At 49.5% G+C, this 16,367-nt stretch overlaps 2 protein-coding genes across 7 annotated transcripts in view; one reads left to right on the top strand and one right to left on the bottom strand.

The window, feature by feature from the left end:
* ADAM17 (ADAM metallopeptidase domain 17) overlaps nucleotides 1-2,130 on the top strand; it is a 54,167-nt gene extending 52,037 nt beyond the window's left edge. For both annotated transcript variants that reach the window (XM_007127655.4, XM_055089034.1), the window contains one exon: nucleotides 394-2,130. In XM_007127655.4, the coding sequence (XP_007127717.1) occupies nucleotides 394-753 (360 nt within the window). In that variant the 3' untranslated portion in view covers nucleotides 754-2,130. The remainder of the gene's footprint in view (nucleotides 1-393) is intronic.
* Nucleotides 2,131-2,246: 116 nt separating this feature from the next.
* Nucleotides 2,247-14,907, bottom strand: IAH1 (isoamyl acetate hydrolyzing esterase 1 (putative)). 5 transcript variants are annotated; one of them, XM_007127654.4, is made up of 6 exons: nucleotides 14,770-14,907; nucleotides 12,785-12,837; nucleotides 8,540-8,688; nucleotides 6,184-6,345; nucleotides 4,094-4,215; nucleotides 2,247-2,655 (listed from the first exon to the last, which is right to left on the bottom strand). In XM_007127654.4, the coding sequence occupies exons 1-6, from the start codon at nucleotides 14,848-14,850 to the stop codon at nucleotides 2,473-2,475; spliced, it is 750 nt and encodes a 249-aa protein (XP_007127716.1). In that variant the 5' UTR covers nucleotides 14,851-14,907; the 3' UTR covers nucleotides 2,247-2,472. The 5 variants fall into 5 exon arrangements, with proteins under 5 accessions (XP_007127716.1, XP_054945010.1, XP_023974614.1 ...); XM_055089035.1 differs by having other exon boundaries at nucleotides 9,131-14,144; nucleotides 14,770-14,822; XM_024118846.3 differs by having other exon boundaries at nucleotides 12,712-14,144; nucleotides 14,770-14,822.
* Nucleotides 14,908-16,367: the final 1,460 nt, after the last annotated feature.

Genomic DNA, 16,367 nt, shown 5'->3' with positions numbered 1-16,367 from the left:
TCTGGCTGGAAGGGCCTGTCGTAGCAGGAGGGATCTAGGTTGGATGCTGAGGTCAGTTCTCATGACAGTGAACGTTTGCTGGTCGCTTGGATGGGGACCGAAAGCAGCACCGCCGCCCTCCCCGCAGCCCTGAGCGGTTAGCTGTTCCGCACGGCTTAGTTTAACACTGAGAGACCTTTTCCTGTCTCGGGATCCTGACGGGGTTGTTTCTCATGAGTCTCCTTTGGGTCTTCAAACGGCGGCGTGTCGGGACTTGAACGCCGACCGCTCGAGTCGCTCGCTTCTCGGGGTGCCTTCCCCAGCGTGGGGACCAGGGCGCCGACGGGCGCGGCTGGCTGCCGGGTAAGGCTGGGACTGTGGGACCCGGGGTGCATCTACTCCGTGTCTTTCCAGAACGTCGAGATGCTGAGCAGCATGGATTCCGCGTCGGTTCGCGTCATCAAGCCCTTTCCCGCGCCCCCGACCCCGGGCCGCCTGCAGCCCCCGCAGCCCGCCCCCGCGGTGCCCCCCGCGCCTTCGGTGCCCGTGGCCCCAAAGCTGGACCACCAGCGGATGGACACCATCCAGGAGGACCCCAGCATGGACTCGCACGCCGACGAGGACGGCTTCGAGAAGGACCCCTTCCCAAATAGCAGCACGGCCGCCAAGTCGTTCGAGGATCTCACGGACCATCCGGTCACCAGAAGCGAAAAGGCCTCGTCCTTTAAGCTGCAGCGTCAGAACCGCATTGACAGCAAGGAAACCGAGTGCTAGTTCAGGACCGTGTCCCGAGCTCTCTGACTTCCGTGTGCAGAATATTTTTATAGATTTGACCTCAAATCGCTGCATAGTTTTTGTGACGATCTGGGAGAAAAAAAGGAAGTGACTTCACAGCAGATGCCGGTCATGTGTTTGGACTTCCTTCGTGTACGTAATACTTGTGTGGTCAGGCCCCTTTCCTTCTGAAGAGGTAAGGTGAATCTAGCTTACTTTGAGGCTTTCAGGTTTTAGTTTTTTTGATCTCTAAGATATCCTTCAACCTCTGATGCAAAAGCAGAAACTACAGCTGGATTAGGTTATGAGTATTTACATTTTTGTAAATTAACTTAATACTGAGAACGGCACTGATTAGGGAGATGATCAGTTTTTTTTAAACACTGTAATGATCCAGCGAACATAATGAGGCATTTAGCAGTTTCTTGTGAGGATAACTGGAACACAGAATAGATTTATTTATTCTTTTGCCTTCAGGACGAAGGGAGATAAAACCAATGTATACATTGTCTCCAAAATGTGGGTTCTGTTTGTTTCTAGGTACTACCTAGAACTTGTAGCAGAAGAAGGGAATTACACTGCTAAATTTAGGGATAAGTTGGGTTAATGTTTCTTAATTCTAAATTGTTAAGAATTTCTAATGTCTAGAATTAAAACAGTCTAGCTTATAGTGAGGGTTACAAATTGTAGCCCAATGAATCTACAGAATTCTGCCAACTGTTTTAGGACCCTAGATAGCTGGGCAGTTTTTGTGTGTTTGTTTCTGAAGTATCTTCATGTATCAATACTGTCACCATCCTCTAAAAACATTCGCCATTCGGAAAGCCTGAACTACTTCAGAATAAGAGAGTTTTGTTCGCCTCTTCTCAAACACTAGTGGCCAAGAGCGCACAGGAGATGGTTTCTGCGAAAAGAACCGGGTGTGATGTGCTGGCCTGGGGCTTTCTCCCCACACAGCTGATTGCTAAAAACCCTTGGTTTTGACCCACGTTACTTCTTGATCTAGTGCTTCAGTATGGTCTGCATCTACTGCGTGAAGGATAAAAACCATCAGGTTGAATTCTGATTTCCTTTTAAAAGCTTCTTTCCCCTGCTAAGTACTGAAATGTGCTCACCAGCGAAGACATTTTAACTGAGATAACTTGTAAGCTTTGAGAGCAATCAATCAACCAAACCTGTGACAAATCGTATCTTTTTTCCTAAGGATGTTTGTTACGCAGATACCTGTTACACTAATACTTGAACTTGTACCTTGTGGTATTTGCTGTCTTTTAACTAGTCATAATATTCTTATATTGTAGTTAACACTTTTGCAATCTGATATACGGTGAGTGGGTGTATGTATGAGTGAAATGGTTCCCAGCTGAATGTAAGAAACCATTTTTTATAAAATTGTGACTTTTTAAAAAAACTGTCTTTACCTTTTTTCCATTGATAAAATTAACAAGCTGCTCAGGGTATATTTTGTAGCTGTGGCACTGATGACATCTGCATCAATCAATAAATATTTATTATCAAACCACGATGTACCTAGGTACAAAGCTGTCCTGAAAAATTCCAATGCTTTTACTAATCTTGGTGGCAGATGTTTGTTAGTGATTTTTATTGCAGGGTCATGAAACTTGAGAAAAGAATCTTCTCTGACCTCTTATCTTGGGGCCTCTGTGCACTGGCGACTTCCTGTTCTGTAGACTAACGGCTGGACGTGGTTTTCTGTGACTAGTGGTCCCCATCTCCCAGAAGACTTAGTGCTGGTTTTGCTTCTGCGATGTCTCGCCAGTAAGGGAGCAGCAAAGGCAGGGAAGAGACTTTCTTCTCTATCAAAGGCCAAAGATGGGAGAACAAAAACTCATTTCCTTTTGGTGATAAATGTAGTCCATCTGACAAATAGGAAGAAAAGTCCTGTAAGGGGAAGAGAACGCAGTTAAAGGGGTGGCTGGTCTCCCAGCTGTGGCCCCAGGCGGCGAGTCCCCGGCCTGGACAGCAGCCTCTGGTGCTGCGCTAGCTCATCAAATGCTCCCACACCCTTTGTGGAGGGACAGTGTCTGCATATGACACACGGAGCGTCACAGAACCTCACACCATTAATGAGCGCCTGAGCTGAAGTGTCCTTCCAGGTCAGCAGATGGAAGAGGAGGATCAATGAGTGAATACAGCACGTTGATGTAGTCAACAAAATGAAAGATTTGTTAAAAGAGCTCAGGGCCCAGTGTGTCAAATTGTTTTTGACTCTTCTCAGTCTAGGAATTAAATTGACAGGCACAGTATTAGATGAAAAGGCTTTGTACCAGCCGGAGTCCAGACGCCCCAGCCCTGGAGCCCTTTCTCCTTCGGGGAAGAAGAATCCCTTCCCTAGGCGAGAGCTCCGCCCATCCCCCATCCCCGTTAGACCCTGGAGCTGGTTCATGACTTGCAGACCAGGGATTCCGATTCTAGCCGCACTCCTCCCGGGCCGTAGTATTCTCATCGCTGCTGTGTGTGTTAGGTCAGATGATCGCTGAGGAAGACCTTCCCAGCTCTGGACTCAATGTTAAGAAAGTCTAAAAGGACTATTCAAAGAACCACTAGCCTAGCAGTCTGCAATTTCCTTTTCTCTAGCAGCATTACTTTTCCAAACCATCTCAGGTGGAAGCGTAACCCAGACAATAACACAGCTCTGGGTGCTGTCTCAGCGGTCACGTGGCCAAGCCTGCTCCCGACCCGGGAACGCACAAGGTGGGTCAAGTCCAGTCAGGGTGCAGAGGACACAGACACGGCCTTCTCGTCTGCAGTGGGATTGCTGGGTCCCACATAAGCGCACGTTCATTTAACTGTACAGGAAGCTGTCGTGCTGTCTTCCGGGGTGGCTGTGTCATTCTGCACGGGGACTGACTCTTTACCTTTTGTATTTGCAAGTGGGCTTTCTGGCTTTAAACCAATTAGAACTCCACACCTCAAAACACGAATTTTAGCTAATACAATACCATATTCTACTTAAATTCATTGTTTTGCCTCTTTTAACTTTCCCTCTCTCCATATTATAAAGCTTGGCCTGGATGTTCTTAAATATGAACCATTTATTGCTCATTCATTTCACTATATGCCAACTCCTATTACAGGGGTTCCCAGAGCACGGTGCCAACTGCTGGGTGCCGGTAAAGAACGTGGCCAAGCAAGGTGCTGGGTCTGCAGGTTGTCCTGGAGCCTCTCCAGCTCCTCCACTCCATCCAGCTTTTTCATGCCATTTGGTGGAAAGGACAGCTATCTTACCCACTCAGAGCTGCTCCAGGCGGACGGTGCACAGCCGTGGTCACCTCTGTGTGATGCTACTCACCCGACAGGACCAAGCAAGCCACTGTACCTGACTGTCCTGCTGCATCAGGGTCCACAGGTCAAGTGCATCAATCCCACAGTCTTGGGCTACTTGTAAGCAGGCCCTGGCATATTCACCAACGACCGAGTTGAGGCGATTTAATTTGCACCCTATTGAGAAGAGAAAATCCACTGTGCAACTGATAAACCCAAGTGCTGGTCTTTGTGTAAGTTCTACTACCTGGAGGGTTTCTCAGTTCAAGTGAACGGGCGTGTGCTTACAGACCCAAAGTGGGCGAGCCACGGGGCCTGGGGGACACAAGGACGGGCCTCACGGGTCACTAGTGTGCTGCTCTCCCCAGCACAGGACCAAGGACGATGGGGATGAGGGGCCATGGAGGGCATTTAGAGGACACCGAATGGACAGAGAGGCAGAAAAGGCCGGGGGAGCTGAGTGGCTTGGCTAGAGTGCAGGCCAGAGGCGAACAGAGTTGGGCAGGTGGCCGCTATGGGGTACAGTGGGGAGGACCGCTGGGCTCAGGCCCCTGAATTGTTATGTGTAACGAGAAGCCACAGCCACGTAGTGGGAAAGTCACTTGTAGACTTTGGACCAGAGAAGGCGAGAGCTGGAAGGGAGCAAAGAGGTCACTCAGGCCAGCCTGGGGGTCAGCAACCTTCCTCTGCCACGGGCTGGACAGGAGACAGGCTTTGCGGGCAACTACCAGCCCTGCCGTCACAGCTCCAAAGTAGCCACAGACAACATGTAAACCGTGGGCCGGGCTGTCGTCCAGTGAAACTGTATTTGTTGTAGGCGACGGGGCGTGGTTTCCCCACCGCCACTGCAGTGCGGGGATTCTCAGGCTCGGGTACAGCAGGGTCACCGGGAGGATGCCCTGGGCGGCTCCCCTAGACTTCTGCTTCCACAGGTCTGGGATGGGTCCAAGAACCCGCACTTCTACCAAGTTCCCAGATGACGGTGATCTGCTCATCTGGGACCACGGGAGAACCACGCGTGGTCCAAACTCATAAACCTGGCTAAAACTAGAGTGGTACAGCAGGACTCATTACACGCACGTCTACAAGAGTGCAACGGTCTCATGAGACGTGCCCACTGCATTCTAGATACGGATTTTTCTATTCTATTATAGTCCATTAAAAAAATGTCACAACTCACTTGGTTTCACGATCCACGCGTGGGTTGTGACCTGCAATGTGAGAAGCACTGAGCTCTGGCTGCACTCCTCTGCCCGTCCAGGCTCAGCGTGAACGTTTCCTGTAGCGACTTTCTACCTCACAAGCGATCATTATGACCTAAAATCGCCCTTGAGGATGCCCACGGGGGTCTTCCCTTTGCCCTCTGGAGCTAACAGCAGGGCGTTCTGTCCTCTTTATGTGACGGCGCCCTTCGAATATGTGATGACAGCTGCCTAGCTCCCCTGCTAGCCCAACAGCAGGAACTGGGTTCTAGTCATCTCTGTATCCTGCGCACCTGGCCAGGTCCTGGAATAGCACATAAAGGTGCCAAGATGCACAGTTGGTGGGGACAGAACGGGAGCCAGAACCCTGGCGCTGGCGAGCCCCAGAGCAGCCTCCAGTCACTCAACCACCAGTGATGCTGGCAGCGCCCTTGCGCTTGGGCGCGTGTGTGCCGGTGAGCCTGCAGAGGAGCCTTGGCTCTGGGTGAAAGGTCCCACTGCCGAAGGCAGGCTCCCAGGTGAGGCGAGGCGAGGCGAGGCGAGGCAGCGGAGAAAGGGCCACGTGCAGGCGGCCATGGGCAAAGCGACCTCCCCCTGCCGTCAGAAGTCAGGAAAACGCCCCGAGCGCGGACGTCAGCGTCCAAGCGCACCCAGCCCGAGCCTCAGCACCACGGCGGGAGCTGCAGGCCCTGGCTGCTCAGCACGCGCCTCCGTGGCCGCCTGCGCACCCTGGAGTCGGGCAGATACCAGGCCCGGGGCCCGACTCGCGCACGGCCAGAATCCTTTTCGGCGTCACGCTACGACATGCTGGGAGCTCTGCTTTAACTTCTGTCGACTAAAGCGGGCAGACGGGAATTCACAGGCGCCCACGAAGCCGAGGCCCCAGGCTGGAGACCAGGTCCCACCTGCTGCTCCCGGGCCAGCACCCGGGGCCCGCGCTCACCTTGCCTGAGGCACTCCTGTCCCCACGCGGCCTCACAGAGCGGCGGCGGAGTGATGAGGATGAGCCTGCTCTCCGGCACGTCCGCGGACTGCAGGTACCGTACCATGCTCGTCAGGTTCGCTGCGTACTCCTCCAGGGGGATGTGCTGCTTGGGGTTCTCCTCTGTTTGGGAGGAACACGGACCCTTCAGCCCAAATGCAGATTTGTTGTAAGAGATGACAAGGTTAACGCACATTCACAAACGGGCATAACTCGTGACGTCGCTGGGCAGCCGTTCAGCGCCAAGTGCAGAAAGAGAAGCGGGAAGCGTTCAAGTACAGAGTCCTACATAAAACAGACTCCAAAGGCTCTGGCTCGGGGCCTTGTAAGCACTCTCGTCTTTCCTCCTTTACTGGTCATGTGGTTATTAGTCAATTAGGCTGAATTTGTTAAGAAGACCTGCGCTGGGCAGTGAGCCTGCCCAGGTTCTAGCCCGGCTTTGTCACTGGCTAGCCACGTGCCCTTGGACAAATGATCAGCCTTCCTGTACCTCCGTTTCCTCGCTGGTAAAATGAGGATGACAATAGGGTCTACCTCATAGGGTAGCTGTGAAAATTATATCGGCAGTGTGCGTAAGGCACTTAGAGCAAGGTGCCTGCCGGGAAGGAAGCCCTCAATAAATAAACTAAGCAACAGCTAACGTCACTGCAAAGGATTCCTTCTGGACAGGCTCACGCACGGCTCACTGCAGGCCATTTGCAAACCACACAGAAGTATAATCTAGGAGAAAAGTAACAGCACTCATGATCCTACCACCCAGAAAACCACTGTTGGCACTTGGTTGTACTTCTTTCCAGTCTTTTCCATGCAGATATGTAGACTTTAAAAAAAAAAAAAAGAGGGATCACACTGAAGATAAACGACCATACTGTGCTTTTCTCACATACCATTATGAGCATTTCTGTGCCTACAAACAGTCCTCAAAAACATGGTGTTGAGTTGTCGGGTGACCACAATGGATGCTTCTATTTCCTTACTGTGCAGCATTCTAATTTTTTGCTATTATAAATAACTGCATAGAAATCTTAACACATACCTGGCTGCATTACATACTAGGTGTTTCCTTAGGCTGGGTTTCTAGATGAGGGAAGTCTCTAGGGAAGCTTTCCAGAAAGGTTTCAAGTTTTCCCACCAGTACTGTAAGAGTGCCTGTTTTCCACACTTGTCAGCTGTAAGTATTACTGCTTAAAACCATGGATTTGAGAGTCAAAAAACCAAAACTCCTTGTTTCAGTTTTCATTTTGTGGATAACAGAAGTTTTTATACATTTTCAAACATGCTCTGGCTACTCAATCTCTCCTGTTGGGATTACCGGTTCCTGCCTTTGCCTGTTTTTTAAACTGGAATTAATATTTTTCTTAATTGGTTTCTACATTAAAGACATTAACCTTTTGTCTCTCATGCTTTTGCAAACATTTTCCTTAATGTGTCATTTTCTTTTTTTAATAGTTTTTTTGACATAGCGAATTTATTTCACAAATCTGTTTTTTCCTTTGCGGTTTCCTGTAAGTTTTTATACTTAGAAAGTATTTCTCCTTGTCCTAAATTTGATAGAAATTCACCTGTTTGAAAACTTCTGGGTTTTTCTGGAGAGAGCGTACAGTCTCCACCGACACCTGTAGTCTATGATCTCACAGGCGGCAGCTGTCCCTTCCCTTCTCTCCAGCCTCACCTGAGAGGCCCGACCGTGTGCCTGTTAATAATGGCAGACCTCCGCTGCCGGGGGCGGGGCATGTGAGAAGCCTCTGGAAGCTGACTACTCTTCTCCTTTATGCCAAGCAGAGGGCTCTCCTTTCACGAGTAGGAAAGGAAGAGAGGCCTGTGCCTCTGGTCACAGCAGCAGTTCTTCCAAAAATACGGAGAGACGTCTCCTGTTCAGACCTGCTTCCCATCGCCCAGGAGTCAAGCCTGTGCTGGGTCAGGGCGCTGCTGCCCTGAGCTATCCTTTCTCCATCAGTGTGAGTCACACTGCAAGGTGTCCAGTTTGACCTCTCTGCCGCCAACTACATCAACTAAAGAGAAAGAAACTTTAGAAATTGAGCACAGCACTGCTGGACTCTAAAAAACATTCAAGTGCTTGAAATTTTAGGTCTGCCAACGACCCAGGCATGTAGAAAATAAGTCGGGAAAAAAATTCACTGACATTAAAGAAAGCCAGAAGAAATACATGGAAGTAAACTCAGGGAACTCAATATAAATTTGGCAAAACTTTACCTACTGGGAGATAGGTAAACAGATGAAAAAAGTATATAAATTTAAGTTTGCTGTAACGAAAAAAACAATTAAAAATGAACTAGGAAAACAAGAATGCCTTTACCTTTTAGCGCACTGTCATTGGCACCAAAGAAAATTGTAACTGCTACTGGGCTGTCCAAACCGTTCCCCTTCCTGATTAGCCTCGGGAGGATAATTTTCGCCCATCTGGTATTGTAACCCGAAAATCCACGATTCAGAACATCGCATTTTCTGAAATGAAAAATTTTTAAAGATGAATTGTAGGGACTTCCCTGGTGGTGCAGTGGTTAAGAATCCGCCCGCCAATGCAGGAGACACGAGTTCGAGCCCTGGCCCGGGAAGATCCCACATGCCGCGGAGCAACTAAGCCCGTGCTCCACAACTACTGAGCCTGTGCCCTAGGGCCCGAGAGCCACAACTACTGAGCCCATGTGCCACAACTACTGAAGCCCGCGCACCTAGAGCCCGTGCTCCGCAACAAGAGAATCCACTGCAATGATAGGCCCGTGCACCACAACGAAGAGCAGCCCCCGCTCGCCGCAACTAGAGAAAGCCCGCGCGCAGCAACGAAGACCCGACGCGGCCAAAAAAATAAATTAATTAAAAAATAAATTTTAAAAAAATTAAAAAAAAAAAAGATGCAAAGAACTATTTCTGGTCGCCTGTAGCCAACCTTCCGTGTGGGAGGGTATGCCACGGCCCTGCCGCTGCCCAGGTGTCACTTTGGTAAGATCAGAGCAGCAGCAGAGTTGAGGCATGTTCGTCTCCTTCATGGTTCCAAGATGTAGCGAATCCATCCCATTCCTCGATGAGAGAGGCTATGAATAATAATGAACAAAGGGGCCATGCAGACTAGCTGATTTCATGCATGGTCAGTGGGGTACTTTTCAAATGGAGTTTACAGCAGACAGGTATCAAAGGGAGAAAGGCACGAATAGGCTGGAACTCTAACGGGATAAGTGTACACGGAATTCCTGGGACTTATTTTACAGGCTGTTTTTAAGGGGAGATTTAGGGTTAGGGAGAAACCAAGCAGAAGGTACAGATTTCCCCGATACCCCCAGCCCCACCCCCCGACGCCGTACACCACCCAGCAGTGGGTGCATTTGTCACAGGTGACAAACGACACTGACACACGGTTCTCATTATTTCCCGGTGGTTCTGATTCCGTAGTTTTAGTAAATATGTATCAGTTGCGTTTCAGTTTAAACCAGTTTGTTAACGGGCATTTTATTCCTGCTTAAAAATATATGCTTTGATTCACAGTACTGCACGGTATACTGAAAAAAACAAACCACGGAAATTGAGCTGGCTGCCTGCATTAGAATCCCAGCTCCAGCGCTGAGTAGCTGCGACTTTGGGTAGGTTTGTAGATGTTTCAAGTTGTCCACTAAAAAACATTTTTCTCCCAATGAATCTCAGACTTCAGTTGATGGTTAGCAAATTGATGTGGTTAATTCTGGTGTACGGTTCAAATTCCTACATATAAGCAACTAAGCAGAGAAGCTAGGGCACCAGTAAATAACTGCAGGCCAAAGGCCAAGCACCAGAGGCCAAAGAGCGGCAGGAAGGGACTCTGGTGTGACGCTGCCCGGAAAGCTCTCAGCGTTTACAAGCCTTGGGAGCAGGAGAATACTTCAGCCACATTTATGTCTAAGTGCCGTTCTTGTGTTTTTAGTATGTAATGATTACAAAATGCTGACTAGCCATTTTAAAGCCTCCACTTAGAATGCTTTAAAATGGAACACTCTAGAACTTTGACAGGTCTGCCTTACATCCATCCAGTGGTTCAGTCACGCACGGCAGCACTTTAAAAAGCAAGAGGCAGAACAGCTCCCTCCCTGAGGCCTGTATGCTGTGTCAGTGACGCAGAGCAGCCGGGGCCTGGATCTCGACGCCCTCGACTGGCAAGGAGGCCGTGACAACTTAATTTCTCCGTGCCTCAGTCTTCCCAGCTGTGAGAGATGAACACTGATACCCAATCTGCTAGGATATGTGAAGATTAAAAGTAAAGTAGTGGCCAGATACGTACAAGGAGCTCAATAAATGCCAGCCATTATAGATTTAAAAAAAAAAATATATATATATCATTATTATAAGGCCGTGAACCAAAAAAACTGCTAGTGAGGCCGATGGTTGGAACTGTTACAGTTTCCCTTCTGAAAGGGGAAGAATATCTGAATTTCTCTGGATCGAATAACATAATCAATAGTGCCCAAGTTATTCAAAAGGCTGGAAGAAACTGGAAAATTAAGAAAGGTTTTTACACGAATTCTTGGCTAATAACAGGTATTTAAGTTCAGATGAAGTTGGGAAAGGGATAGGAATTAACTAAAAGATTCCTTCCAAAACATCCAGGCTCTGTAAGATTGATTGCCTTCCAGAAAAAATGTAAGTTAGGTTTTTATAAATGACAACAGGCAAGAGCATATCTTTAAAAGCAAACAGCAGAAGCTTTTAAAAACTGAAAAAGGTGAGTTTTTTCTAACCTTTCAAACCAAGTATTTTTGGTTAAAGAAATACTTGGGTAAAGCTAAAAAAAGATTGATGAAACTGTATCAGTAAATTAAAAGCATTTAAGTGGATTTAAGAATGGTTAAAATGCTTTTTGTACTGAGTATACAAAGATCTTATTTAAAGCTAAAACTTAAGGACGTCACTATGGGACACAATTACATATTTTAAATTTATTGCTATCCACGTAGGCAGTACAGAAGGGCAGTCACAGTAAGGTGACTCTTAATAACCTTCAAACTTGGAAGTCAGGTGAAATTAAAACACTGAATCAAGTCAGCTCTGGGCCTTGCACGTGGCTGAAGCAGACTGGGGGGTCTGGGTCTGCAAAAGATTCACCCCAAGCGTCAACGTGGCTTAAGACCGCGTTCCTCCGAAGGGCAGCGGTCGGTGTGGGACAAAGGGCGGCGCTACCGGCACAGAAAGGGAGGCTGGGCCGGAGCCGCGGTCCCTGTGCCGCGCACCCCTCCCGCCACGGCCTCCTGCTTTGTCCCGTGGGCCTGCCTGGTGGACGGGAGGAGCCCGCTCTGCCTGGGTTCTAGCTCCCGGGCCGCGGTGCCCCTCTGGTTCACAGCGGGCTCTCGCGGGCTTGGCCGAGGGCAGTGAGCCCAGGAGAGGGGAGCCGGACTCACCCCGCTGAGGCCTCCCGGTGGCCGCTCGGTTCTGCGCCTGCTGTCACAAGATGCTTGTAAGAGTGACACAGATAAGGCCTAACAGACCACACACTGTCTACAGCTTCATCTTTTCCTATAATTACTCTCAAATAACTACGTGCTAATTAAATGGTCTTCTAGCAATCACACCTGTAAACAATCAATTCTGACAAGATTTTAGTACTAACATTATTATGTACTGGAGAAACATTTGCAATGCCTGCAGTTTTTCAGGCCATTTGAATAATTATTTAGCTTTTCCGTATCTTCTATTTGATCAGAAAAGGTTAATGGACTAATTAAACAGGTACTGAATTATTTAAAAAAAAAAAGAGCCAGTACTTATCGAGCACTTCTCACGGGCTAAGCAGCGCACAGCAGCTGACCCACCCTCCGACAGGAGAGCAGGGCCCCTGTCATCCCCAGGGCCGGAGGATCCTGGGCTCTGGGGCCAGGCCACCTGACACTTCTTAGTGGTGTGACTGTTATCTACCTCTCTCCACCTTATTTTTCTCAGCTATAAGATGGATAGGAGGATGATAAATCGTTGTATTACTGGGCAGTTGTAGAAATTAAATGAGACAGTAAACATGAAGTATTTTAAAGTCTCTGGCACCTGAACTGGAACACTGTTTCCCTTTTAATGATTTCCATTTAGCAAATGGAATACCAAAATCATCACTTTTTATTAATCTGATATACTTTAAAATATTTTTTATATATCTGATATCTTTTATTATTTATTTTATATATCTGATATCTTTTATAAAGAGAATCTGGGGGGAAAATCTCTATCCAAAAATGAATCCAACTTTGGTTTTAGAATATATTTTGTATCCTTTCAGTTGAACTCCTTGCTAATTATTTAAATCGTACCCACCATAACTGAAAAAGAACTTGTCTTGTTTAGGTAGTGAATAGCTGTATTTTTGGATCCAAGCCCCTAATATATTTTACAACTTTTAGGGTTTGGTTTCATGAGGTGGCAAAGTTTTAACTGAACCTGAGTGCTGCCCTTCTCTCCCCCAACCCCTTATATACACTAACTAGGAAAGGCCTGCAAAGACAAAAAAAAGGAGGAACTTACTGTTTCAAACTGCATCATTCACTCTCTTCTCCATCAATAAACACTCAAGGAGGAATCTAGAAACTATTCTCACCTGACCAGCTTGTCAGCCAGTGACGCTCCCCATCCACCCTGCTGGAAAGAAAACTGAAGAAAGAAAAGCCATTACTCTTTATCAATGTAATTAGGACATATTGCTCAGCACCTCCCCTCTTGTTTTCTCTTTGCACTCCCCGACTTCTTGGCCTTCACCATCTGCTGTGCTCTGAGGTCGTTTTAGGGATCACTATGCCGTACGCCTCCGCAGCACTCTGGAAGCAAGAGGTAGTTTTCTTCCCTGTCAATTGGACTTGAGCCAATCACCTGCATTTTACTGAGACCTATATTAGACTCACTGTTATCTAGAAAAGCTGCTTAAATCTAGGTACAAGAGATGAAATCAACTGTATGTTGTTAGGAAGTGAAATCCACACACTACCTCTTCATAGCTGAAAGAATAAAGAAATTAATTACAGAACTCAGGGTGATTATTTTTTGATATACATTCCCATTGAACTTGGAGAGTCCTTACTGCCCTAGATGCCTAAAAATAATGTTACCAATTATTGGCATACACACAGAAAACTGGTTTAGGAAGTCACGTCTGAATGTAAGAAGAAGATAAAACAAAACAAAACGAAAAACACCACGGGAAGGTAATTTTTAAAATGTACTCCCTCCCTGAAGTAAGAACACCTATTTTTCCTTGGATGAAAGTTGAAGTAATCTTGGGTGAAAAGGTGATCTGGGACCTGGGGCCCTCAGCTGCAGCGCTTGCCCCTGGACCTACATCTCCTCCTTCAGCAACAGAATACAAAGAAACGCTAAGGGACTAAAAATAACTGCGTCCCTGCGCAGCTGGGGCAAATTATGGACAAGACACAAAAAAGGCCAAAAACCCCAACTACCACTTCTGAAGAGCCAAAGCAGGGTGTCTGTCGGGAGCCAAAGCAGGGTCCTGCGCGTGCCCCCTGCGCTCAACACCGCCAGGGGGTGGGCGAAACACCTCAGCCGCCCCTCCGCCCGACCCCTGGACACACCCCTACCCTCACTCCATGTAAGGGACGAGCTCGCCCCCCCTCCGCTCGGCCCCTCTTAGGCGGCGGGTAGCGAGCAAGGGAACCTGTTACTTGTTTTCGCTCCAGGAGCCCCAGTCAAGCCCTGCCTGAATTTCTGGCCCGGCCTCTTATCCATTTCTACTGATTGGGAAGGCCAAGAACCCTGGTCGGTATCACTTGGCGGCATCTCATTCAAGACAGCGGCGAGATGTTCCATCAGAGGAAGCACGGGGGTTGAGAGTGTTTTCCGCATGGAATGGGAGGTACGAAACTTCAGGAAGTGTTTCCGGCGCCGCCGTGATCTGTGCAAGGTGACGCCCCAGGAAGCTCCGCGTGGGACACAGAGCACTGTTCCCGCTGTGAGCAAATTCAAAGTACCTTTCAGGGAAAAGGACAACAGCCACTGACCAGGAAGACACTACGATGAAAACAACGCGCCAGGTCTTCCCAAAATCCCTATGAAAAATGACACAGAAAGGAAAGAGCGGCCAGCCCAGGCCCTGTCACTCCCAGCGCGTGGCATGGACAAGTCCCTGAACTTCCCTGCACTTCGTCTCATCCGTCAAACAGGCCCCCTAAGACTAAACGGAACGTGTGTCCAGTTCTGCGAAGCCACGCTACCCTCCTGAAGATGTCACCCTCCCTGAAGCTACCAACACCGAGATATGAACCACTGCCAGGCTGTCACGAAGGGGCCCCGGAGGCGGCGGGGACACGACGCTCTGTAAGCGTCCAGACCTTGGGGCAGCATCTGCTGGGGGAAGCGGGGTGCAGGGAGGCGGCCCCGACAACCTCGTAACAATCGGGAGGAATGGGCCCCTCCCGCGCGGAAAGCAGAGCCAGGAATCACCGAAGAAGCCTGGCCCGCGGCTCTCGGCCGGGGTGCCGCCCCCCCCGAGGGCGCGGCGAGGACGCCCAAGAGACCGGGCCACGTGGGGGCCGAGCCGGGTTCCGCGGAATGGACGGCGCCCAGCGGCGGTACCTGGGTGATGGAGTCGCCGAAGAGCAACACCCGAGGCCAGAGCAGAGAGCTTCCACACACCACCGCCTCGCACACCGCCATCGTCCCGGTAGCCGGGAAGCGGGGCCACGGCGGATATCCCGGCGAGGCGAATGGCGGGGGGGCGGGGCAAGGCCGGATATCCGTGCGGGGCGAGCGGCCGGGAAGAGGGGCTCCCCGGGGGCGGGGAGGCGGAGGCGCCTGCGCAGTCCGACGCCTTCGCTCATAGGCTATCTTCGGCCGCTGGCGTTCTTTCCCGGGTCGCCTTGTAGGGGCTCCACTAGCAGGGCTCCTTCGGCGACCAACCGGTCACTTTTAAGACGTGCGGTAGCTGTTGCTTCTTGGAAAGCTCATTTTTGTCTGTTTACAAAAGCTTGGCCTCCTGCATGCATTCGCTTTTTGTTCACTTATCCGAGTCGTTAGATGCGGGGCGCGCGTGGCTACCCTGCCCTCGGGGAGCCCACCCGCCCTCTGGCCATTGTCGCCTGTCAGTTCCCCAGGCGGAAACCAACCCCGAAAGGAGAGTGATTTGGCGCTGCCACCAGATCCATTATCACCCACCCCGCGAAGGTGGGTTCAGTTGTTTGAGCGAGTCGCAAGCACTTCCAAGGGGCTCGTTCATCACGCAGCCCTCTCTTGTTAAGTAAAATTAGGCAAGCATTTGTCCAGCGTTTTGACCTCAGAGAAGCTGACGACATTAGCTAAAGACAGTAAGGCCGACTATCCAGGAAGGACAACGATGGTGGGCTTTCGCAGTAGGGGAGATTAGGCTAAACCCTAAATACAAGAAAGAAAAGGGATTTATAGCCAGGGAGCAGGGTGAGGGGTCAGGTGAATGTAAAAATACTAAGAGGCAGGGTAAATCTTTGCAAAACTGCCCTGACAGGGTTCTTGCTGAAGGCAGGGCAGGGTGACATCAGGATGAGGAATTTGAGCAGCTACCCAGGGGGATCAGACCAAGAGGGAGGGATTTTTGCTAAACCGACTCAGCGGGATTCTTGCTACAACTGGGCTGAAGGGGCCAAGGACAGGACCCAAGTGGGGGGCTTAGTCAGAGAGAAGACAGAAGAGCCTGGCTCCGGTTTGCTCAAGCACGCAATGAAGTGTGACAGCTGTGATAAAATCGAGCCAGAAGGGTGTCTTGAAACCACTGAGCTTCAGGTGAAAACCGGAAGGGGAGCAGCGTGTGTTAGAATAGCTGCCGTTTCCGTGGCTTGGACGTAGGGTGTTGCGGGGAGAGTGGCTGGAGCTGGAGAGGCAGGTAGGGTGATACAGAGCGGGACCCCGTCTTCAGGCCGGATTTCCCTGGCTTCAACTAGAATCAACTGGGAGCTTTAAGAATGTGCTGATAAAGGACCACCACTCTAGACCAACTAACACTTCTGATGCTAGGTGGTGGGCATCAGTACATCGTTAATGCTCCCCAGGTGATTCCAATATGCAGCCAGGGTAGAGAACCCCTATTAGGCCAAGCTAAGGTGTTTGGATTCATCTTAATTAATCACAGTAAAGAAGCCCTGAAGGATTTTCAGCAGGGAGGCTTTCAGCAGATCTGTCATTTTAGGAATCAGCTACAGGGA

Source organism: Physeter macrocephalus, chromosome 12 (genome assembly GCF_002837175.3).
Source record: "Physeter macrocephalus isolate SW-GA chromosome 12, ASM283717v5, whole genome shotgun sequence".
Taxonomy (NCBI): Eukaryota; Metazoa; Chordata; class Mammalia; order Artiodactyla; family Physeteridae; genus Physeter; species Physeter macrocephalus.
This window is presented reverse-complemented; position numbering and strand designations above follow the sequence as displayed.

Coding starts and splice junctions, on each gene's coding strand:
- IAH1 (XM_007127654.4), bottom strand. CDS start 14,850: ATGGCGGTGTGCGAGGCGGTGGTGTGTGGAAGCTCTCTGCTCTGGCCT. Junction 12,838..14,769: donor TCGGCGACTCCATCACCCAG/GTACCGCCGCTG, acceptor TTCTTTCTTCAG/TTTTCTTTCCAGCAGGGTGG. Junction 2,656..4,093: donor TGATGCAGCAGGACAGTCAG/GTACAGTGGCTT, acceptor TTCCCCTTACAG/GACTTTTCTTCCTATTTGTC.